Genomic DNA, 25,468 nt, shown 5'->3' on the forward strand with positions numbered 1-25,468 from the left:
CTCCCGATCGTATGCTTAAATGGGGGGTCCGATATGATGGAAAATGTTTTCGGTGTGGGTCTGATAATGCAGATAGTTTGCATATAGTTTACAGCTGTGTTAAGTTGCATCAATTTGTGTCTAGTATTGAAAACTTTTTATCAATACTAATGCGGATCACGCTTAAGATCTCTCCCGCACTTATGTTATTGGGAGTGGGACAAGTTGTGGAAAAGGGGACTCCTCAGTTTAAGTATAGATATCTTTTATTTGTTGCAATGACTGCCGCGCATCTATGTATCGCATCAGACTGGCTGCAACCAGAACCTCCAGCATTTGAATTTTGGCGGGCCAAAATGTATAACTTATATAAACTTGAATGGAGTCTGTATGCTGTAAAGGGGGCTAGAAAGCGGAAATTAGGCATCTTCATTTGGGGGGCTATTCACGAACATATGGAGGTGTAATAACTTCAAACGATTATTCTGTGATTTATTCTATTCTTTTTTTATGAATGTATTGTACTTAAATGCTCTTGCCGTGGCATAAAAAAAAAAATCCCCTCCTAGGAGGATCCCTAAAAAAAAAAAAAAAAAAAAGGAAACACCTGCACTACTCTATGACTTGATTCAGTAATTAGGGTGATATGCTACTCAGTCAAGTGACAGTTTAAACAATGATAAAACTGTACCTTGATCTGGATAGCAACCTTGACCTGTATAACAACCACCAGTGGGTCCAGTACGTATCCCTGTAGGAATTAGCAGAAACGAAACACCTACTAGCGTCTTAGATGCCGTGCGGGTACTGCAGATTTTCAGGATAGCCACTGATTATGTATCAAATATGGAGAGGGTCTGGCACTCCTGACCTACGTTGCAATTCCAGATGTAAAGAAATCTTTCTAGCACAATCCTAGGAGTCAATATAGCGCTGTATAAAGTTAACAGGAAGCATTCTTGAGTGCGCACAAGATAAAGGCTTCTCATTCTTGATTGTGCACAAGATAAAGGCTTGCGTGGGTAGTGGGACTCAGTATCTATTTGTTGGAAAGCCAGGGTGAGAGAACTTTCGGTCATTATCGAGGATGGATGAAGCAGGAGTATAAGAGTGTTTAAAGATGCATGAAGAATGAAGATGTGCAATATTAATATTATTGTGTCTTTTAGAGCGCTCAGCTACCCCACAGGGTTTTCCAGCTCTGGACCAAGGTAGGATGGATCTAGCCCACATGTTAGAACATCTAGGTCTTAAAGTTCTTACAGGACACTGTGAGTGAGGTGCAGCTTTGCATAGATTCTGGGAGGGCATCCACAGCTTCAGCCTAAGTACGTGCATGACCCACCTACCATGTGCGCCAGGCGGATTCTAGGCACTTTACAAAGGGTCTGCTTGAGTGATTGAAGCGTGCGAGCGTGCGAGCAGGCTGGTAAGGCACCACCAGATCTTGGATGTAACTTGGACCTGTGCCGGACCTGGCCTTGTGCATGTAGCACAAGGCTTTTTATCTGTATTTGCTTATCCACGGCCAGCCAGTGGAGCGTGCGGAGAAGAATCAACATAAATGCAGACATTGGGCGGCAATAGAGGAGCCTAGCCACGGCATTCTGGACGACTTGTAGGTGCTGAATGGCTGCCTTATTGGCTCCGAGATATAAAATGTTCACATAGTCTATTGTTGAAAGAATAAAGGCTTGGATCACTGTTTTTTGGGCTGACAGTCGAATAATGCCAATTATTTGTTTTACCCAGTTCAGCACTTCAAATCACGTTGAAGTCATCTTGGCAACCTGCGGCTTCATTGATAGACTCTCATCAAACCAGAATTCAAGGTTCTTCACCTTGGGGGTCAGTTTCTGAAGGGTCCTGACAGTCCCCAGCCAGTGATGAGAGCCCCATAACCGAGGATTCTTGCCCAGGACCATAACCTCGGTCTTCTAGCTGTTAAGCTTGATAGCATTGTTACTCATCAAGGTAGGTATCCTGCTGCTCAAGCACAGGTTTAGGACTATGGTGCTGTATCCCTGTGCCGATGAAAGGTAGAAGATAATTTGTGTCTCATCTGCTTTCAAGAAGATGGTTAGTCTGTTGCTTTCTACCACATCCAGAAGGGGGATACGTATATGTTGAAAAGCTTAGGGCTGAGCCCTGGGGAACACCAGACGTGAGGGCTTGCGGCTCTGATCTGGCAGTGGCTAAGAAACCCTGGAAAGGCAGCCTTTTAGGAACAAGGTCATCTAGCTGTTCCCTGGAGACCCAGTGCCATCAGCCTTTCAAGGAGAATGGAATGGGACACAGTGTAGAAAGCCACGTCGAGATCTGATCAGATCAGAATGGCTGTGCCGTTCTTGTCCACGAGTCATATCAGGAGTTGCGTGACCCCAAGGAGGGTGGATTCATTGCTGTGTTCTGCCCTAATGCCTGATTGAAAAGAGTGGAGAAGGCATTGAGCTTAAGAGGATTGGCAACATTGAAATCGGTCTCAAATTAGCCCAGTTGGTGGTGGGGTCAAGGTTAGGTTTATTTTAGAAGCAGTAGGACCATGGCCTGTTTCCATGCCAGAGGGATGAATCCCTCTTGTAGTAGAGCTGACCAGTCCAACTACTATTTGAAGGAGCTCTTTGTCCCGGAGATTGAGTTTGTTCGGAGGGAGATGATCTAGCTGTGAGCTCTTTTTAATTGACTGATGTCGGGTCAAAAACTGAGGGATGTCCAGGAGGAGACAACAACTCCATTTTTGGAGCCGCTGAAGGCATTAGTAATGCATTTTCTTCCCTACTTATGACATAATCCCGAGAGCTAATGTTGTGTATGTAATTAGCAGTCTGCGCATCAACCTTATGAACCCTCACAAGATAAAGCTGAATGTCAGACACCTTTATAATGAAGAAGTGTGTTTTACTTGGGTACGAGAGCTTCTTAACCACATTAAAAAGTGTCCACGGGCAATTTTGGGTGTTAGAGATTTTGTCCAAGCTGAAAGCCCATGGTAGTATTTCAGAGCTTATTTATACTCTGCTTTTAGGCCCTTGTCATAGGACTTTCCCCACTCTCTTTTTCGACCCTTGCATTGTTTTTTCTCCAAGCAAAGGGCTTCGCTGAACCATTTGGCAGGAGGGTGGAGTCTCACTGAGGACCTCGATGTTACTGTCAGTATTGCCTCCAGAGAGTTCACAAACCAACGATCGACCACGGGCTGATCAAGGTCCACTGCCTTTTTCAGGTCTGGTACAGTGTGAAAAAGTTGTACATTCAGTGTCTAGTCTAGACCAGTTTCTAGATTTGCCGAGGGCAGTGGCCTATCTTATCAAGGGGGTATCCTGCCTCCTGAAGGAGAATGGCACTGCCAGTTAGTCTGACCATGGTAACAGCAGGGGTGGGTCTCTGATGATATCTGTGATATTGGAGAAGATGGGGTCAAGGAGTTGGCCTACCTCATGAGTAGGTGGTGAATGGATATTACCTAAATTCAGCACACTCAGATCCCCTATACGTATTGTAGCCAGATTATACATAAAATCACCTAAGAGTCTCAAATTGGCACATTTGAACATTTGAGCAGATGGAGGGTAAATAGGTCAGGAGCCGCCGAGCACCAATTCCCCACAAATCCTGGAGGCGATGGACCAGGGTTCCTGATACTTTGAATTTCTGGGTGAGACTTTGAAAGCAACAAAGCTTCACAGTCCGGAATGGGAAGGTCCTGTACTTTGCATTGGTATTTGTTCTAAAACATAATGGTGATCCCACCTCCTGCCCTACCCCGCCGATCCCTTTTAACAGTACCATAATTGGATGGGAGTGCGGCGATAACGTGCGGTAGAGATTTCTTGTGCATCCATGTTTTTGTTAGAAATAAGGCGCCGGGATCATTGCCCCACAAAAAATTTTCTGTTGATGCTTAGGTAGGGTTCGGCAATTAATAATAAAGAAGCGGAATTCACTCCCTGGTATACTACTAGAGGTGCTTGCTTTGTTGCTAGGCCCATTGTGGACACAAGCATCCCTTTCTGGGCTGACATTGTGGCTGCTATCAAGAGGCTTAGCTATGAAGTTACAGTTTGAGCAGATTAGTGGGCTTGCCTGTGTGTCCAGGGCAGGCAGTCAAACATTAGGGCTGGCCGGACAAAGTGCCAAAAGATGTTTAGAGGTAAACTCTATCATTTCCCCTTTCTTGCTGGCAAGATGCAGAGCGCCTGGCACCTGGGCCTGTTCTGGCGCAGACGGGCTTGCCTAGCGCCTGAAGCTGATGTGTACAGATAATTATTTAAAAAGGTGTCTCCTGCTCCCTATTCTGAAAATTATTTTTCTGAACTGTCCTGCTGGGAGCAGCAAAAGAGATAACAGTTAATAGAGGGAGAGGATACCACTGTAATTGTGCACACACAGTGTTCTATACATCCAGTGGTGAATTTGTTGTACCTCACTTGCATCAAACCCGGTAGAAAAAATTGCTGTCAAGAAAGAAACAATTGATATATCTGAAATCAGATACAGGGCTTAGCAGATCTGTAGCACAAGGATCTGTCTCTCAAGGCACAGTAATATCCATAGGAGAGAACTTGCAATTGACATCTTAGTGGAGATTTCCCATCTGCTCTGAAACACACCCTACTAATGCGTTTCTATTTGTTCTCTGGCTTTCATAATTTTGGCTACGGTATTAATACATCGAAGAAGCTATTACATTCTGAATACAGAGAGTTTGTAACTTGTGCTGAAGCCACAGGCATCTGGAAGGGAATATGAGGCTGAGTAAGAGAGTGAACAGTGGTACAAAGGAAGCTGCAGAAGAACAAAGTGGAGAGCGGAGTATTGTACATAACAGCCTGCAGGAGTCCAGCACATACTGAGAACACACATCTCTCTCTCTGCCACACATCTAGGGTGGAACACTCCCATCCCCGATAGGGTATCCTCCTGGAGCAGGCGAAAACTGCCCTCATGGAAGAGCAGGTTCCACCTGTCTCACTTGACTGCACCACCCCAGATCTCCTGCTTTCGCCGCCCCACTGTGACCTTCTCTGCACCTGTTTGCACTGCAGCAAGCAGTGGATTTCCACTTAATGCAGTTTGGGTGGTGTTCCATCTCTTTCCTCACCTCATCTGCTCTTCACTCTACTAGTCTGAGTGGTAGGTGGGTGGGTCTCAATGAGTCTGACAGGGGAGCCAAAGGCAGAAGCAGAACTCGTGGCAGCTATAACTATTGGTCCGAGGCATATGAGCTGCAGATTGTACACTTAGCACTAGATCGCCACCTGGTGTTGGGCTCGGATGATTGCATGTTGTTGTCCTCTTGGAAGAAGTCTTTTGTAGTCACGAGATAGGTGACTCCTCCCTTGGACGATAGTGCGCATGGGCATCGGCTCCATTCTTAGATTGTTTTTTTCCGCCACTGGGTTTGGATGAAACTTTTCCGCTCCGGTTCGAAATCTACTTTTCAAGTACTTTGACGCGTAAAAACTTATTCAAACTTCACCAAACTACTTTCGATATCGACAAACGTCGTCTCGACTCCATCAGCTCGATTCCGGTCATCGACGCGGGCCGTTGGGCCTATCCACGCCGTGAGGCCTGTACCTCATGGAAAGGACGCCATTCAAAAGATGCCCCAAGTGTGGAGCAAAGTTTCCACACAGTGACCATCACGAGGTGTGTAATCTGTGCTTATCACCAGAACACGACGAATCCAGCTGGACAGCCTGTGCGTCCTTCCGATCCAAGAAGACCATTTTAGATCGGAGGGCCCGTCGACACGACATGCAGAGATCGGCTCCGGAGCCGGTGGATATCTTCGACGAAGAAGTTCCGCTCGTTCCCGAAGAAGATTCAGACGATCTCAAAATCGTATCAGAGGCAGATGACTCCATACCATCAGGTCAGCGCGTGAGTACTACTGCCCCTGCCCCATACCCATCACCCAAATCGAAGGCAATGGTCAACACTCCGCCTCCGGGGCCCAGTCACAACCGAAAAAACACTTCGAAAGCTCCGCCATCGAGCCTGGCTCCGAAGAAAATACTCAAGCCTTCTGGTAGCTCCTTACTGAGCAAGCTGCACGTGCCGATCCCACCAGCTCCCTCGGCCCCGAAACTGAAAGAAGTCCCGGCTCCGAAACCGTCAACTTTTAAAGACAAAACTATGAACCCAGCGTCTGACGCCTCCAGGCCGACAAGTCCAGCTTCCACTCCTAAGCCAATATCTTCGGTACCAAAACCTACAAGGCCTGATTCTGATGCGCTCTAGCCCTCGAAACAGCCTACGACTCCGAAAACAATACCTTTGGTGCCGAAATCTACGCCAAAGCACACAGTAACAACTCCTAAGGCTAAAGACAAGCAAAAAACACGCCCAGGACCGAAAAAATCGGTGCCGGCAAAGGTTCCGCATGGAAAAAACCTTTTCCAACCTGATCCTCTATAAAAGAAGATCTAGATTGACCCAAAGACAGGTCATGTATCCACTACACCATACAGGAAGAGGAAATCAGACACAGCACCTACACCTGCAGTGCCTGTCAAGAAGAAGGACTCTGCCACATCTCCTATGCACCCTTTTTCTCCTATACTTCCTTCTCCTTCATCTCCTGTTCCTCTTAACAATTCACCTCAAAATTCTCCTGACAATATTGGTATTGGGCACTTACTGAATAGGGATGCCATTTATCATGGGGTCACCATGCATTCAGATGAGGCAGAGGAAGCCTTTTTATTAGATACGTTTGAACAATCACAAAGGTCTGTTCAAATTTTTCCTATGATTACAGGGGTCAACAAACATGCTCCAGAAGTATTTAAAGATCCTGTACGTGCTATTATTCTAAACTCTAGAATTGAGAAAAAGTACAGGCCTGCTCCTAGGAATCCTGCCTACATTAAAGGATAGCTACCCTTAGATTCCCTAGTCGTGTCAAATTCTAGAAAAAGAGCAAACTCACAGACATCAGGTGAAGCACCACCCCTTGATAAAGAATCTAAGGTGATAGATGCTTCAGGCAAAAGGATAGCTGCACAAGCTACCAATACATGGCGTATAGCTAACACACAAGCCCTCCTTGCAAGATATGACAGGGCTCACTATGATCAGTTAGAAACATTACTTCAACATCTACCTGATCAATATAAGGCGCAGGCAAACAACCTTATACAAGAAGGCAAGTTAATTTCAAATGCCTCAATCAAGTGCGCACTTGATGTAGCAGACACTGCATCTAGAGCTGTAAACACTAGTGTCCTACTTAGACGTCATGCGTGGCTAAGCATTTCAGGATTTAAGCTGGAAGTGCAAACTACCATCTGAAATCAGCCAGTCAATCAACATCAATTGTTTGGACCAGAGGTAGACACAGCACTTGAAAAAATGAAGAAAGATACCGATACAGCCAAATCTATGGGAGCTTTGCAATCCACACAAGCTAGAGGCTCCTTTCGTCGCTCCTTCTATAGAGGAGACTCTAAACAGACTGGAGCAGACATTACAGCTTCCTTCAAATCCAATACCCAAACATCCTCCAGTAAAGGATATTTTAGAGGAGGCTATAGAGGCAACAACAATAAAGGAAGAAGTCGAGGTAACAACAATAATCGAACCTCTTCAGGGCTTGAAAAATCCACTCGACCCCTCGCATATGCGAGCTAAATTTAATGAGGTCGAGCAGTTTTTAGATCCTACTCGCCCTTTCTGGCGAGTAGGAAGACAAACTAACTTTTGACCTCTGTCTGTGAAAACTCAGCAAATGTGACCAGATAACAAGATTTAAAGGCATTTTAATTGCTCACAAAGCTAATGAGCAATAAAGCTGCCTTTAAATCTTGTTATCTTGTCACATTTGCTCCGCTTTCAGAGACGGAGGTCAGTAGGTTGCGGTTGGGTCGAGGAGATTTTTCAAGGTACTAGACCTGCAGGACTAGTACCATTTTTTGGATTTTTCGAGCCCTGCTCTTCCACTACAAAACAGTGACTTCCCTCTGCTCCCCCAACAGCACTCCACTCCTGTGGGGGGCAGACTAACACAGTTCCTACCTGTCTGGAATTCCATCACAACAGACAGATGGGTAAGACAAATTATCCAGTATGGCTACTGCCTCGAACTTACAGCTACTTCTCCACATGTACCACCCAGGCAGCGTCCAATGTCTGCAGAACATCTTATACTGCTCAAACAAGAAGTCCTATCACTTCTTCAAAAGGACGCAATAGAAATAGTTCCTTTACAACATCAAGGAACAGGGGTTTACTCGCTGTATTTTCTAATACCCAAAAAGGATGGGACACTGAGACAAATTCTCGACCTCAGGCCCCTCAATTAATGTATACCCTCAGATGATTTTCATATGATCACTTTACAACAAGTGCTCCCATTGCTGCAACAAGGCGATTTCCTTACAACACTAGACCTAAAGGACACCTACTTCCCATACATCCTTCTCACAGGAAGTATCTGAGGTTTGTACTGGAAGGACAGCATTATCAATTCAAAGTCCTTCCTTTCGGGGTAACAACTGCACCAAGAGTGTTCACTAAGTGCCTAGCAGTAGTAGCAGCACATCTCAGAAGACAACAAATACATGTCTTCCCATATCTAGACGATTGGCTCATAAAAGCCAAGTCATTCAATCAGTGTGTCCAACACACACATTAGACAATTCAAACATTGCACGACTTAGGGTTCACAATCAACTACACCAAGTCGCACCTACCGCCCTCTCATGTACATCAATATTTAGGGGCTACAGTAAACACGTCTACAGCTCTAGCGTATCCCAGTTCAGCAAGGATACAGAGCATTCAAGCCTTAGTCACAAAGTTTCAACATCAACACTCTCCCAGCCAGAGTGTTCATGAGACTAATAGGCATGATGGCATCTTGCATCTTGATTGTACCATATGTAAGACTGCAAATGCGCCCATTACAGGAATGTCTAGCACAACAGTGGAATCACGCTCAAGGACAACTAACAGACCTGGTGTTGGTAGAGAGCTGCACACATCGCTCTCTGCAGTGGTGGAACACCAAAAACTTGACAAGAGGCCGGCCGTTCCTCAAACCTGTTCCACAAATAGTACTTTCAGCAGACGTATCTCTCACAGGATGGGGAGCCCATCTCCTACATCATACAACTCAAGGACAATGGACCATTCAACGAAGATCGTTCCATATCAATCACCTAGAGCTGCTAGCAATATTCTTAGCGCTCAAAACATTACAAGTACAAGTACAAAACAAAGCTGTCTTAATCCGGACGGACGAACAGAACAGCCATGTACTATATACAAAAACAGGGGGGGACACACACTCTACAACTCACCCAGCTTGCACAGAACATTTGGAGATGGGCCATTCCTCAAAACATATATCTGTTAGCAGAACACCTTCCAGGAGTTTACAATCAGATAACAGATCTGTTAAGTCGACAGACACAACAAAGTCACGAATGGGAACTACATCCGCAAGTTCTTCGACCATTTTTTCGCAAGTGGGGTCATCCAGACATAGATCTGTTCGCCACACACGAAAACGCAAAATGCCCAACCTTCGCCGCCAGGTTTCCACACCCGCTGTCCAAGGGCAATGCGATATGGATGAACTGGTCAGGCAGATTTGCGTATGCTTTTCTGCCACTACCACTAATACCACTAATAGTGTGCAAGCTACGACAACAGTCGCTCAAACTGATTTTAGTAGCTCCCACATGGGCACGCCAACCGTGGTATACAACTCTGCTACAACTATCCATAGTTCCACATCAAAAGCTACGTCTGACACCATCCCTGCTAACGCAGAACCATGGAGACATCAGACATCCAGACCCAAGCCAACTGAATCTGGCGATCTTGCTCCTGAGGTCTTAGAGTTTGGTTATCTTAACCTACCACCAGACTGTATGAATATCATTAAAGAAGCCAGGAGACCTACTACTAGAGCTTGCTATGCTGCTAAATGGAAAAGATTTGCCATTTACTGCAACAATAACCAAAGTGATCCCCTAGATGCTTCCATCCAAAATATCATTTGCTACCTTCTACATTTACAAAGAGGTAACTTGGCATATTTATCTATACGCCTACATCTGGCAGCTATTGCAGTATATTTACAAAATAGACAACATCTGTCTTTATTTAGAGTGCCTGCTATTAAAGCATTTATGGAAGGATTAAAAAGAATCATTCCTCCTAGGTTATCACCCTCTCCAGTGTGGAGCCTAAACATTGTTCTTACAAGGCTCATGGGACCACCTTTTGAACCTCTACACAAATGTGAACTGCAATTCCTCACATGGAAAACAGCTATTCTAGTAGCTATTACCTCTCTTAGGAGAGTTAGTGAGATTCAAGCTTTCACTATACAAGAACCATTTTTACAACTACACTGTAATAAAGTGGTTCTCAGAACAAATACTAAATTCCTTCCAACAGTCATTACTCCATTTCATTTAAACCAATCTGTAGAGTTACCGGTGTTTTTCCAAAACCCAGACTCTGTAGCAGAAAGAGTTCTACACACACTAGACGTTGAAAGAGCTCTTCTCTATTATATAGATAGGACCAAATCCTTTCGCAAAACAAAGCAATTGTTTGTAGCTTTCTCTCCACCACATAAGGGCAACCCCATCTCTAAAGCTGGCATTGCAAGGTGGATCGTAAAATATATACAAATATGCTATCAAAAAGCAAAAAGTATATTAACAGTTTCTCCTAGAGCGCACTCCACACGCAAACTAGGAGCCTCTATGGCTTTCTTAGGGAACATTCCCCAAGAAGACATCTGCAAGGCAGCAACATGGTCTACAACACTCACCTTCACTAAACACTACTGTGTTGATGTGCAAGCCAAGCAGCAAGCTGCAGTAGGCCAAGCTGTTCTAAAAACTCTCTTTCAAACTACTGCAACAGATACAGGTGACCACCGCTAGGGGAGACACTGCTGCACAATCTATGCTAAGTGTACAATCTGCAGCTCATATGCTTCGAACGGAAAATACTACTTACCAGTATGCATCTGTTCTTGGCATGTAGAGCTGCAGAGTTGTACATGCCCTCCCGCCTCCCCGAACCTGTATCTGTTTCAGTTTCATCTTAATTAGATATACACATGGACATCCTTTCTTTATTTCTACTAACTCCATCATTTCCCATCATGGCGAAAAACAATCTATGGATGGAGCCGATGCCCATGCGCACCATCGTCCATGGGAGGAGTCACCAATCTCGAGACTACAAAAGACTTCTTCCAAGACGACAACAACATGCAATCATGCAAACCCAACACCAGGTAGAGATCTAATGCTTAGTGTACAACTCTGCAGCTCTACATGCCAAGAACAGATGCATACTGGTAAGTAGCATTTTCCCTCCCATCATTAAATTGAGCTACTGCTTGTGTGCTTAATGCACATGCCATCACAGAAGCATTGAACAGTCAGATCAAAATAAGGGAGAATAGAAGGGAAACAAGCTCTCCTCATTGTTACTTTTGGTCGTTGCAGCCATCTTAGAGGGTTTGATTCCCGTATTTAGTACGAATTCAGGATTAAGATTTAACGCTCGACACTTTGCACTGATGGACTGATGAACACAACCTCTATCCCATTAGGTTTTTATAAAGAGGAACATGTTTCTGCGATTCCATAAGCTATGGCAAAACCTTAAAGTTACATTTTATTCATTTCCACCTCTCTGAGACTTTTTAGACTACTATGTATAAATCAATTGTTTTTGCGGTTTGAGAAATGCCATTAGCCTTTTACGTTTTTGGACAGGGCACGCGTACACCCTTTACTGTTTGACCAGTCTCCATTCTTTTTTCTTTAATGGTACTAGCTGTTCATCGTTAAAGCTATTATCCTGGTCTGTGGTAGGTTCTTTGAGTAGTGGTAAGATGATATCTGATTTGAGGCATACAGGGTAAGGACTAGAACTGAAAGAACAATTGAAGAGCAGAAGCAGAGAGGTTATTGTACGAGATGGAAGTATTAATGGTTTGGCGATCTGCAATCCGAAAGACTTGGATGTTGTGCAACAGTGGTCAATCTTCATTATAGGATCATAACAACTGTTGTATGACATGATAAATGATTGTGATTACTTAAGGGTATCTCCAAAAAGAGATGCACCGTTAGTGACTGTATACCTAATTTATTACAACTTATGGACACCAATGTTCACAAAGGATTGCTCCAGCATTGGGTGCATGTAATATTCACACACATTACATTTAATAGAGAAAAATACAAAGACGCAGAAGATGTTCCATCTGGGCCAAGCATCTAGGCCTATTTGAATGTGGGCCGGGTAGTAGAAAACTCCGCCCAGTTAACCTAAGCACTCTAAACATTTTAATCATCTGCCACCAGCCTGGTCTGTACACAGGAAATCAAAGGAAGCTACCCCTTTGAGACTACATGTGAGGGAAATCAGAGGAGGTTCTTCTGATTCTAAATGTATACAGGGGGAGTCCGTGGGAGATGTCAGAGCTGCAGTTTAAGGGCTTTCTAGGAATTGGGGTGCCACAAACTCTGTCAGAAATGAAAAAATTAGGAAAGCCAGTAGGGGCTAAAGAAATTTGCATGGTTGGTGCATTTGTCCCTACAGACTATTGTTAATTATTGTACGTCTGCACAAATGTTCATTAATTATCTGGCTTTGCAGAACCTCTTTGAATAGACCAATATAATAATATTATTAACACCAAGTTGTTTGGTTGTTTGTTCATTTGTTTTAGAAACACATCTGTCTGAATGGTTGGAACTAGAAAAAAGCATGGATGAGAATTGTAAGTACATCCAATCAATTATATTATCTTTTCAATGTAGTTGTCCCATATAGTGACGAATGGAGTGTCATTGTTTGCACTCGATATTCTGGATATGCCTACTTGTTTAGTCCATTTGACATGCACTATGGTATTCTTGCTAGTAATGTGAACTATACAGTCAGCTGTACTCACTCCTATTACTGCTTATCCCCAAGTCCAGCCTCTATGTCCCTTCTGGGTATCACATTTATAAACTAATTTCCGGGAATTTTAATGGTATATTTAAAATGTGCACTTACTCCAGATTTTTATTTCTTGTATTTTTTACGTATTTTGTTGTATGTATAGGCTATTACAATTTAGAAATGACTCTTTTTCATTCTTTGTGCATTATAAACATAAATTACATTTTTGCAACTGTAATAGAAACCTCAATAGATTGTGGGCCAACATGGCCCTTTGTCAGGATTAAAAACAACTGCAGAGTGCACTTTCGGCAATGTCTCTCCGAAGTACTGGGCTCATGTCGATTTAGGGTGAGTCTGTTGTTTCATGTCACACCCTTTATGTGGTACCAATGTCTTCTGAGACAGCTGTAAAACACTTTATAAAATAACATTGTTTGTATTTTTATAAACAATTAATATCATTAGCATAACATACATACTGTTGCATCTCTATGTCCACTGAAGTAACGTTTTAACTTTACCATTCAGCATGAAAAATCAAGGACAGTAGCAAACTTCTCTACATATCATTACATTGCATATCACATTTACTTAGTTACCACAAGTGATTGTTCTATTCAGCAAGCTTAATTTGTGATGTGTTATTTTCTGACACCCAGTAAGTTTGCTAATCATATAGGCCCAGGTGTCTATGTCTTTTTTAGCCTTCTGATCTTTTCTTACAGCTTTCATACATATCTCTTCAACCATAGCCTTTTCCATTTCATCTTTTTACCTGGGCCTCCTACGTTGAAGACATTTTTAGCTATCTGGCGTTTTACCAATAATAGTGCCATTGTTGTTTTGTTTTTGAAGCCTTAGGAATTATGTTTAACAGACGTTGTTTGGGCCCTAGTTCCAGGTGCCTTTTTATTACAGTAAGCGATCTGATCACAATATATTTTTTCCGAGAATTTGATTACCATTAGACATCACCATGCTATGTGCATGAAAGTTGGATGTGTCTCCTCATATCTTCGTCAGGAGGAGGATAGAGCGAGAAGTATTTATTGGATCTAAATAAGTGCAGTGTAGGAAGTTATTTGAGACTTCATTCTCCATGAGCACCCATTTTTCCATTTTGATTTTCTGATGGGAACCTGTATGTTTGTCTCCCAATGGTGTTTCACTTGTTCCTGTCAGCCTTCAACCTCTCTAGCATTTGGGACATCCTGGGAAAATTAAGAAGGCCTGTACAGATTTTTCCAGCTATATGCCCCAGTCGGGCATAATGAAGGAAAACCAAAGGGGATGATGGACGGAGTGTTGAACATTGCAAGCACTCGCCCCCAGTCAACTGATCTTAGTGTAATCCATCATCATCATTCTTTATCTCACTCCACCACCCCAGTTCAGACATTGCCATATGCAAATCAGTCTGACCCTGTGCCTCATGGGAACAGTCCAGCCCGAACTGCCAAGGGCATAATGAAGGAACTGTCCCGGCTACACTGCAAAGACCTCCTGTGGTTTAGTCAAGGTAGTGAATGACTCTCACTGGTATAGGTCGCCAGTGACATTGCAGTCACCTTCTCTCCTCTGCGTGATAGATGTTGGGAGAGGCTGGCCTGGTATATGATGTACACTTATGTAAGTGGACACCTTGCATCAGTCCAGACAACCTTTATGGTGATTTAAGAGGTCTTAGACAACCTTTGAAAGCTCTCGAAGTGGGAGCTGTGGAGAGCAGCCTTCAGGCTTAATCCAGACGGAGTGCAAAGCAACTTATTTTACCAGAATGCAATCTTATAGTAAAGATTAAGTGAAAAAGAACGACACAAAGTAGTTATAAAAATATGTATGTTCGAGGCATTTGAGCTGCAGATTCTACACTTTGCATTAGATCGCCGCCTGGTGTTGGGCTCGGATGATTGCATGTTGTTGTCGTCTTGGAAGAAGTCTTTTGTAGTCACGAGATAGGTGACTCCTCCCTTGGACGATAGTGCGCATGGGCATCGGCTCCATCCTTAGATTGTTTTTTTCCGCCACTGGGTTTGGATGAAACTTTTCCGCTCCAGTTCTAAATCTACTTTTCAAGTACTTCGACGCGTAAAAACGTATTCAAACTTCACCAAACTACTTTCGATATCGATAAACGTCAACTCGACTCCATCAGCTCGATTCCGGTCGTTTACGCGGGCCGTTGGGCCTATCCACGCCGTGAGGCCTACACCTCATGGAAAGGACACCATTCAAAAGATGCCCCGAGTGTGGATCAAAGTTTCCACAAAGTGACCATCACAAGGTCTGTAACCTGTGCTTATCGCCACAACACGACGAATCCAGCTGTACAGCCTGTGCATCCTTTCGACCCAAGAAGACCATTCGAGATCGGAGGGCCTGTCGACACGGCATGCAGAGATCGGCTCCGGAACCGGTGGATATCTTCGATGAAGAAGCTCCGCTCGTTCCAGAGGAAGATTCAGACGATCTCCAAATCGTATCAGGGGCAGACGACTCCGATGACTCCATACCATCGGGTCAGCGCTTGAGTACTACTACCCCTGCCCCATACCCAGCACCCAAATCGAAGGCAAAGGTCAACACTCCGCCTCCGGGGCCCAGTCGCGACCAAAAAAACACTTCGAAAGCCCCGTCATCGAGCCCGACTCCGAAGAAAATACTCAAGCCTTCCGGTAGCTCCTTACTGAGCAAGCCGCACGTGCCGATCCCACCAGCTCCCTCGGCACCCAAACCGAAAGAAGTCCCGGCTCCGAACCCTCGACTTCTAAAGACAGAACTATGGAGCCAGCGTCTGACGCCTCGAGGCCGACGAGACCAGCTTCTACTCCGAAGCCAATATCTTCGGTACCTAAACCTACAAGGCCTGATTCCCATGTGCTTAAGCCCTCGAAACAGCCTACGTCTCCGAAAATAATACCTTCGGTGGCGAAATCTACGCCAAAGGACACAGTAACAACTCCTAAGGCTAAAGACTAGCAGCAACCACGCCCGGAACCGAAAAAATCGGCGCCGGCAAAGGTTCCGCAAGGAGAAGACCTTTTCCAACCTGTTCCTCTACAAAAGAAGATCTACATTGACCCAAAGACAGGTCACGTATCTACTACACCACACAGGAAGAGGAAGTCAGACACAGCACCTACACGTGCAGTGCCTGTCAAGAAGAAGGACTCTGCCACATCTCTTATGCACCCTTCTTCTCCTATACTTCCTTGTCCTTCATCTCCTGTTCCTCTTAACATTTCACCTCCAAATTTTCCTGAAAACTCTCCTCCTCATTCTTCAACACATACACCTCCAAATGATGATGAGTATAGCATAGGGGGAGGGGTAGACCCAGATAAGCCTTTTCCCGACCCTATTGATGATCCAGATTGGGTGTACCCAAACCCACAAGATGTGCCAAATATTCCTGACCCACATTCATATCCATCAAAACCTTCTCGACCAGAAGACAATATTGATTTTGGACACTTACTGAATAGGGCTGCCATTTATCATGGGGTCATCATGCATTCAGATGAGGCAGAGGAAGATTTTTTATTAGATAAGTTTGAACAATCACAGAAGTCTGTTCAAATTCTGCCTATGATTAGAGGGGTCATCAAACATGCTCCAGAAATATTTAAAGATCCTGTACCTGCTAGGATTATAAACTCTAGAATTGAGAAAAAGTACAGGCCTGCTCCTGGGGATCCTGCCTACATTAAGGGACAGCTACCCTTCGATTCCCTAGTCGTGTCAAATGCTAGAAAAAGAGCAAACTCGCAGACATCAGGTGAAGCACCACCCCCTGATAAAGAATCTAAGGTGATAGATACTTCAGGCAAAAGGATAGCTGCACAAGCAAGCAATACACGGTGTATAGCTAACACTCAAGCCCTCCTTGCAAGATATGACAGGGCTCACTATGATCAGTTAGAGACACTACTACAACATTTACCTGACCAATATAAGGCGCAGGCACACAACCTTATACAAGAAGGCAAGTTCATTTCAAATGCTTCAATCAAGTGCGCACTTGATGTAGCAGACACTGCATCTAGAGCTGTAATTACTAGTGTTCTAATTAGACGTCATGCGCGGCTACGCATTTCAGGATTTAAGCAGGAAGTGCAAACTACCATCTTAAATCAGCCATTCAACCAACATCAATTGTTTGGACCAGAGGTAGACACAGCACTTGAGAAAATGAAGAAAGACACAGATACAGCCAAATCTATGGGAGCTTTGCAATCCACACAAGCTAGAGGCTCCTTTCGTCGCTCCTTCTATAGAGTAGGCTTTAAACACACTGGAGCAGACAATACAGCTTCCTTTAAATCCAATACACAGACATCCTCCAGTAAAGGATATTTTAGAGGAGGCTATAGAGGCAACAACAATAAAGGAAGAGGTTGAGGTAACCACAATAATCGAACCTCTTCCACCACAAAACAGTGACTTCCTTCTGCTCCCCCAACAGCACTCCACTTCTGTGGGGGGCAGACTAACACAGTTCCTACCTGTCTGGAATTCTATCACAACAGAGAGGTGGGTAAGACAAATTATCCAGTATGGCTACTGCCTCGAACTTACAGCTACCCCTCCACACATATCACCCAGGCAGCGTCCAATGTCTGCAGAACATCTTACACTGCTCAAACAAGAAGTCCTATCACTTCTTCAGGTGGAGAAGTGTGGCTCAGTGGTTAGAGGCGGCAGACCCGGAAGCTGAGATCAACCGTGGACCAGGGTTCGATTCCCCGCCTCGGCGGGTCTCGGGCTCAAAATTCCACGGACTTGACAATTCTCGCTCTGGTGCCTACTCAACTCACGGGGGTCACACTCTGCGACTCTGGGCAATAGCTTGCTTAATCTCCACTACGGCCCCTCGTGGCGGGATGCCTGGCTTTCACCTTGTGGACACCCTGCCGGGGTTTCTCACAGGGGAATACCAGGACGGGTTCCCTAAGCAAGCGCCGGGACGCTTACGGGCAGCTGTGCGCTCTACAAATCCCGCACATTTACACACACATTCTTCAAAAGGACGCCATACAAATGGTTCCTTTACAACATAAAGCAGAGTTCTTCAAACTGTGGGGCGCACCCCCCCAGGGGGACGCGACACCATCCCAGGGGGGGGCGCGTCGCAAGTCTTCACCCATTTCAAATGGGAATTTTTTTCTTTAAAGAACTCCCGGTGAGAGGGTTGGAGGCGGGAGGGAGGGGAAATCATTGGGCACGATGCGCCCATGCTTTTGATTGCGAAGTGCTAACTGTTCACCATCCCAGGAGGGGGTTAATAGGTAGCGCTGACATAGCTGCCAAGGTTTCAGATTTCTATGTGTGACATTCCAACTTCTATGAGTGACATTTTCTCGCGAACAAAAATAATTCAATGAACACGAAGGAAACTTCCAAATATCAGAAATTGCAGCCATTTGAACAATAAAAAAATGCAAAAACTTCTTGAAACTGCTTTAGAGCACCAGAAATGGAAGGACACTAGTGGCAAATCACTCAGGCACCCGTAGTCTAAAGAAAATACCTGAGCCTCAAGTGAAGTACCCATGAAGGATGACGGCCTGCTGAGATTACTGTCTGCAGAATTAAATGAAATCTGAGATCTCTTGCAGATGTAAACCTGAAGGATGACGAGCGGCTCTGCGCCTGCAGATTTCTGTATCTTAGTTAATTATCATCTTATCTCATCTCAACTCAATCATTTGCAATGCGTGGTGCGCTCCACGCTGTGAAGTAATAATGTTACAACAGATGAGAGCGGACAGTGGGCATCTGAAGAATGCTGATGATGACGTGAGCCATAACGGACCCCCTTCCTTTCCTCCCCCTCCCCAGCCGGGCCCCAGTGCCGAGAGAGCAGGGAGAGCATGCTGGTAAAACTGTCAACCGTAGTCTGTGAAGATAAATCTAGTTAGTCAGGGCGGCCATGATAAGGATGAGGAGACAGAGCAGCCCTGCGGCCAGGCCTGCAGATTTGAAACTAAATTGATTGTGTGAGTCAGACAGCAATAATTTACCAGAGATGATCAGACTGAGTGTGCGTCTCCGAGGCAGCGCTAATGTCACACAAGCACTAATTAAACTGTGTACACTAAGTCTGCCTGGCGCGTAAACACTTACTTAATGAACTGGAGTTGCTTCAGACTGCTACTGTCTCTGCGTTCCGGTCCGTCCTGTGGCTGCGGCGTGAACCACACAGGGACCCGCGGCAGCACAGCACACTGCATCATGCACTCTTCTTCTCCCAGCAGAGTGACTCACTGACAAGTCCCCCGCCCAGCCGCACTTTGCGCCCGCGATGTCTGCGATGCCTCTGATGCGCAGCGGCAATCGGCGGCCATGTGTCCTGTCAGTCATTGCAGTGTAGCGGGAGTGACTAAATCGGTCACTCACTTACTGCTCAGTCCGGCAACGCTGCTGGGTTTTAGTAAATTTGCATCACAGACAGCAGTGGCAGCGTACGGAGGACTCGAATCTCAGTTTGAGTTCCCCGCCACTACTGAACTCTCTACCTCCGGTCCAGGACATGACGGAGATTGGGCCACCTGGTGTGCCACAGCGTTAGCAACCACTGCTGAGCCAGCCTGGGCAGGCCTCGCACCCGCTCTCGGTAATTGTCTGAGTGTGAATGTCACTCAGTGTGTCTGATGCGTCTGGTGTGTCTAAAAGCCGCACGGCGCGGGAAATATAAATGTTGCCAGCACGAGTCAGCTGTCGAATTTAATTTGTAGCCATACATTGTAACACTCTCAGCCACTCCAGAGCTGAGAGCAGACAAAATTACCTATTAACTTACTGCCCAGTGCCTGCAGCAAGTCTGCAGGGAGCAGCTGGCAGGCGTTGACGGCGCGCTCTGGCACCCTGCTTGCCAGAGTTTCAGAGTGGCAGAAATGCGTGACAATGCATTTCAGTGCGGTAATGCGGAACACCGCAATGAAATGCGTTAGCGTCACACCTGATGCGTGATGCTTGGCAGGCCTGCGCTGAAATGCTTCAGCTGCAGTGGGAGGCAGGATGTCTCCTCAGCTAAAACCGAAAGCAAAGGAAGAGACAGTCCTGTTCCTTTGCATTCGATTTCAAAGCAGAGGAGACTCCTTGCCTCCCACTGTAGCTGAAATTAATGTTCCATAGCTGTCAAGGTTTAAGATTGCTTTGTGTGACACTTTTATAATTTCAGTGTAATTATGAGTTACATTTTAACCACTGAGTGACACTTTCCTTGCGAGCAAAATAAAGCAGTAATGACGAGGGAAATGTATATAAACATTAGAAATGACACACATATTGGAGCAATTCAATTTATTCACTTGTATAAATTCTAGACCGCCTTGGCTGCAGAGTTTATGTGAGTTATCAGTTCTTTAAAAACAATTTCTCTAATATCAAAATTTGCATTGTGTTGCTTGGCTTTTTATTCCATAGTATAACTCTGTTATTTAATGAAAGAATCATACATTGACTTGAAAGTCATAATTGGCTAAATATATTTACGAACAAGCTACCTGAGAGCTTCAGAATATTGAATGGCTTTTAAATGTAACATATTGTTTACGATTGCCATGCTGCCACCGGCATTCCTATTTGATTATATTTTCCGAAATTCAAATGCTTTGTATGATCGTGGCGGTATTTAATTCACAGTTCTTCTTACCCCCATGCACAGTCCTCCTTCCTGTCACCTCACTTAGGTAAACTTCTGCGCCATCCTGCTCACTGGCACTTGGATCGCCGGTGGAAAAGGCCTAACGCCACTGTATGTCGATTGGATAGTAAAGACTGTGGGCCTTGTAAAGTTATTTTCTGCCTCGTCGCCACTGTAGCAGACGCAGTGTCTCTACCATGCCGTCGGTAGCTGGGCCGCCAAATCTACAGTTGTCTTCTGTTAAACAGACACATACATATATGAGTAAAAAATACATCATGCCTGCAGGTCAGCCATGCCAGCATGGTGTTCTTGTCATCAGTTGTGGCCCCTGACTGTAGGCCTCCCAAAGCAGAAGGTGGTGAGCCCATCCTAAACTAAAATCCCCCATGCTGTGGTAGTGCTCTTCCGTGGCGTGGTACTTTTCTGCCCTACTACTAGCACTATACTAACCTAGACACATAGCTAAAAAAAACTGTAACAGCAATCTATTCACGGCAGCAGCGGATAAGTGTTTAAAAAGATGTCATTGATAACTGCAGTTTAGTTAATAGATATGGCCCGTGATATGTACGCGGCGGTCGATTATGTAGTGTACTAGATTCCAGAAATTTCTGTCAGGTGGTGGGGGGGCCCAACATCGAAAACAATTCTGCTGGGGGGGCTCAACCTACAAAAGTTTGAAGACCTCTGACATAAAGGAACAGGGGTTTACTCGCTGTATTTTCTAATACCCAAAAAGGACAGGACACTAAGACCAATTCTCGACCTCAGGCCCCTCAGTCACTATATAAACTCAGATCATTTTCATATGATCACTTTACAACAAGTGCTCTCATTGCTGCAACAAGGCGACTTCCTTTCAACACTAGATCTAAAGGACGCCTACTTCCACATTCCTATACATCCTTCTCACAGGAAGTATCTGAGGTTTGTACTAGAAGGACAGCATTATCAATTCAAAGTCCTTCCATTCGGGGTAACAACTGCACCAAGAGTGTTTACAAAGTGCCTAGCAGTACATCTCAGAAGACAACAGATACATATCTTCCCATAACTAGACTATTGGGTCATAAAAGCCAAATCTTTCAATCAGTGTGTCCAGCACACAACTCAGACAATTGAAACATTGCACAACTTAGAGTTCACAATCAACTACACCAAGTCGCACCTACAGCCCTCTCATGTACATCAATATTTAGGGGCTACAATAAACACGTCTACAGCTCTAGCGTATCCCAGTCCAGCAAGGATACTGAGCATTCAAGCCTTAGTCACAAAGTTTCAATATCAACACACTCTCCCAGCCAGAGTGTTTATGAGACTAATAGGCATGATGGCATCTTGCATCTTTATTGTACCATATGAAAGACTGCAAATGCGTCTGTTACAGGAATGTTTAGCACTACAGTGGAATCGGACTCAAGGACAACTAACAGACCTGGTGTTGGTGGACAGCCGCACACATCGCAGTGGTGGAACACCAAAAACTTGACAAAATGGCGGCCTTTCCTCGAACCTGTTCCACAAATAGTACTTACAGCAGACCCATCTCTCACAGGATGGGGAGCCCATCTCCCACATCATACAATTCAAGGGCAATGGACCATTCAACAAAGATCGTTCCATATCAACCACCTAGAGCTGTTAGCAATATTCTTAGCACTCAAAACTTTCCAAGTAGAAGTACAACACAGCTGTCTTAATCCGGACGAACAACATGACAGCCATGTACTATATACAACAACAGGGGGGACACACTCTCTACAGCTGTCCCAACTTGCACAGAACATTTGCAGATGGACCATTCCACAAAACATATATCTGTTAGCAGAACACCTTCCAGGAGTTCACAATCAGATAGCAGATCTGTTAAGTTGACAGACACAACAAATTCATGAATGGGAACTACATCCGCAAGTTCTTCTACCATTCTTTCACAAGTGGGGTCATCCAGACATAGATCTGTTCACCACACACGAAAACGCAAAATGCCCAACTTTCGCCGCCAGGTTTCCACACCCGCTGTCCAAGGGCAATGCGATATGGATGAACTGGTCAGGCAGATTTGCGTACGCTTTTCCGCCACTACCACTAATACCATCAATAGTGCGCAAGGTACGACAACAGACGCTCAAACTGATTTTAGTAGCTCCCACATGGGCACACCAACCGTGGTATACAACACTGCTAGAACTATCCCTAGTTCCACACCAAAAACTACGTCTGACACCATCCCTGCTAACGCAGAACCATGGAGACATCAGACATCCAGACCCAAATATGAATGACAGTGACTTCCCTTCCATCCCCCCAGACCATTCCAATCCTGTCGGGGGGAGGTTACAACAGTTCCTAACTGTCTGGAACTCCATTACCACAGACAGGTTGGTAAGACAAATAATTCAGTCAGGTTATTGCCTGGAGCTCACTTCCCCTCCTCCAACAATACCACCCAGACAGCGTCCCTTGTCACAAGAACACCTCATACTGCTAAGACAAGAGGTGGAATCTCTACTGCAAAAGAGTGCAATAGAACCAGTCCCAAAAACAACATCAAAACACAGTAGTTTATTCTCTATACTTTCTCATACCCAAAAAGGACGGGTCCCTCAGACCTATTTTAGATCTAAGGCCCCTAAACCTGTACAAGCAATCAGACCACTTTCATATGGTCACACTACAACAGGTTCTACTGTTGCTAAAGAAGGGAGACTTCCTTGCCACATTAGATCTCAAGGATGCCTACTTCACATCAATCGCACAGAAAGTACCAAAGGTTCATTCTAGAAGGTCAACACTACCAATTCAAAGTACTCCCTTTCGGAGTAACTACAGCACCTCGAGTGTTCACAAAGTGTCTAGCAGTAGTAGCAGCACACTTAAGAAGGGCCAACATTCATGTCTTCCCATATCTGGACGGTTGGTTAATAAAATCCAAGTCATACAACCAATGTGTACAGCACACGCATCAAACAATATGCCTACTACACAAACTGGGATTCACAGTAAATCAAAAGAAGTCCCATCTCCAACCATCCCTGTCTTAGCAGTATCTGGGTGCTACAATAGATACCTCCAAGGCAATAGCGTACCCGAACCCAACAAGAATACAAACTATGCAGGATCTTATCAAAAGATTCCAGCCACAACACTCACTACCAGCTCGAGTGTTCATGCAACTAATAGGAATGATGGCATCTTGCATTTTCATAGTACCATATGCAAGACTACAAATGTGCCCCATACTAGAGTGCTTGGCAAGTCAGTGGAATCAGGCTCAACAACAAATAACAGATCTGGTGGTGGTAGACGACCGAATATTTCGCTCTCTGCAATGGTGGAACACCAAAAACCTTTCCAAGGGCCGGCCGTTTATAGAACCTGTTCCACAAATAATACTAACCACAGACGCATCTCTCACAGGATGGGGAGCGCATTTACAAAATCACACAGTACAGGGTGGGAAACATCCTTTACAACGAAACTTTTACAACGCAGTGCTTTTACAACGCAGGTTTTACAACGAAAACCATTACAACGCATTGCGCTGGGGGGCGCTCTAGGATAGGGAATAGATTTAATTTACTATCCAACACCTTCCCTAGTGTCCCCGGGGACTGGAGTTGGAATAGTAAATTAAACTATTCACTATCCAGCACCCGAAAGCGCTATGCATTGTAAAGGTTTGCGTTGTAAAAACTGCGTTGTAACAGCATGCGTGGTAAAAGCATGCGTTGTAACGTCATACATCCGTACAGGGTACATGGACAATGCAACAAAAACTACTCCACATAAACCATCTGGAGTTACTAGCGATTTTTCTAGCTCTAAAATTGTTTCAGCATTACCTATGAAACAAAGCTGTACTAGTCCGGACGGACAATATGACAGCAATGTATTACATTCAAAAACAAAGAGGAACACACTCCCTACAGCTCTCCCGGCTGGCGCAGAGCATATGGAGGTGGGCCATTCCTCTGAACATTTTTCTATAAGCAGAACATCTACCAGGAGTTCACAATCAAGTTGCAGATCTGTTAAGTCGTCAAAGACAACAGATACACAAATGGGAACTTCATCATCAAGTTCTTCAGTCATTTTTTCAAAAGTGGGGTCACCCAGAGATAGATCTGTTTGCTACAAACCACAACTCCAAATGGCCAAGCGTCGCTGCCAGATACCCACACCCATTATCCAACGTCAATGCGGTATGGATGAACTGGTCAAACAAATTTGCGTACGCTTTTCCACCTCTCCCACTAATTCCATTAGTGATACGCAAGCTACAGCAACTTTCTTTCACATTGATTCTCGTAGCACCAACGTGGGCAAGACAACCCTGGTACACCACGCTACTAGAGCTATCAGTAGTACCACATCACAAACTAAAACTCTCTCCACATCTACTGACACAGAACCATGGAGAGATTATGCATCCAGACCCAATGCAGCTCAATCTAGCGATTTGGCTCCTGAAGTCTTAGAATGTGGATATCTAAATTTACCACCTGATTGCATGAATGTCATAAAAGAAGCAAGACGCCCTACCACTAGGGCATGTTATGCGGCAAAGTGGAAAAGGTTTGTTGTATATTGTACAAATAACAACATCAATCCCTTAGATGTTTCCATACAAAACATCATATGCTATCTGTTACATCTGCAAAGATCTAACTATTCCTCAATCAGGTTACATCTTGCTGCTATAGCAGCATATCTTCAAAACAGACAACATTTGTCATTGTTTAGAGTACCTGCAATAAAGCGTTTATGGAAGGACTCAAAAGAATAATTCCTCCCAGAATACCACCCTCTCCAGTGTGGAATTTAAATGTTGTTCTCACAAGCGTCCTCCTTTCGAACCATTACATAAGTGTGAATTACAGTTCCTTACAA

At 44.7% G+C, this 25,468-nt stretch overlaps 1 protein-coding gene across 2 annotated transcripts in view; it reads left to right on the forward strand.

Annotated features, from left to right (window-relative positions):
• LOC144829052 (NFX1-type zinc finger-containing protein 1-like) overlaps nt 1-25,468 on the forward strand; it is a 1,360,324-nt gene that overhangs the window by 685,489 nt on the left and 649,367 nt on the right. For both annotated transcript variants that reach the window (XM_078687796.1, XM_078687797.1), the window contains exon 11: nt 12,701-12,751. In XM_078687796.1, the coding sequence (XP_078543922.1) occupies nt 12,701-12,751 (51 nt within the window). The remainder of the gene's footprint in view (nt 1-12,700; nt 12,752-25,468) is intronic.

The sequence above is a fragment of the Lissotriton helveticus genome, chromosome 4_1 (assembly GCF_964261635.1).
Source record: "Lissotriton helveticus chromosome 4_1, aLisHel1.1, whole genome shotgun sequence".
In the NCBI taxonomy this organism is placed as follows: Eukaryota; Metazoa; Chordata; class Amphibia; order Caudata; family Salamandridae; genus Lissotriton; species Lissotriton helveticus.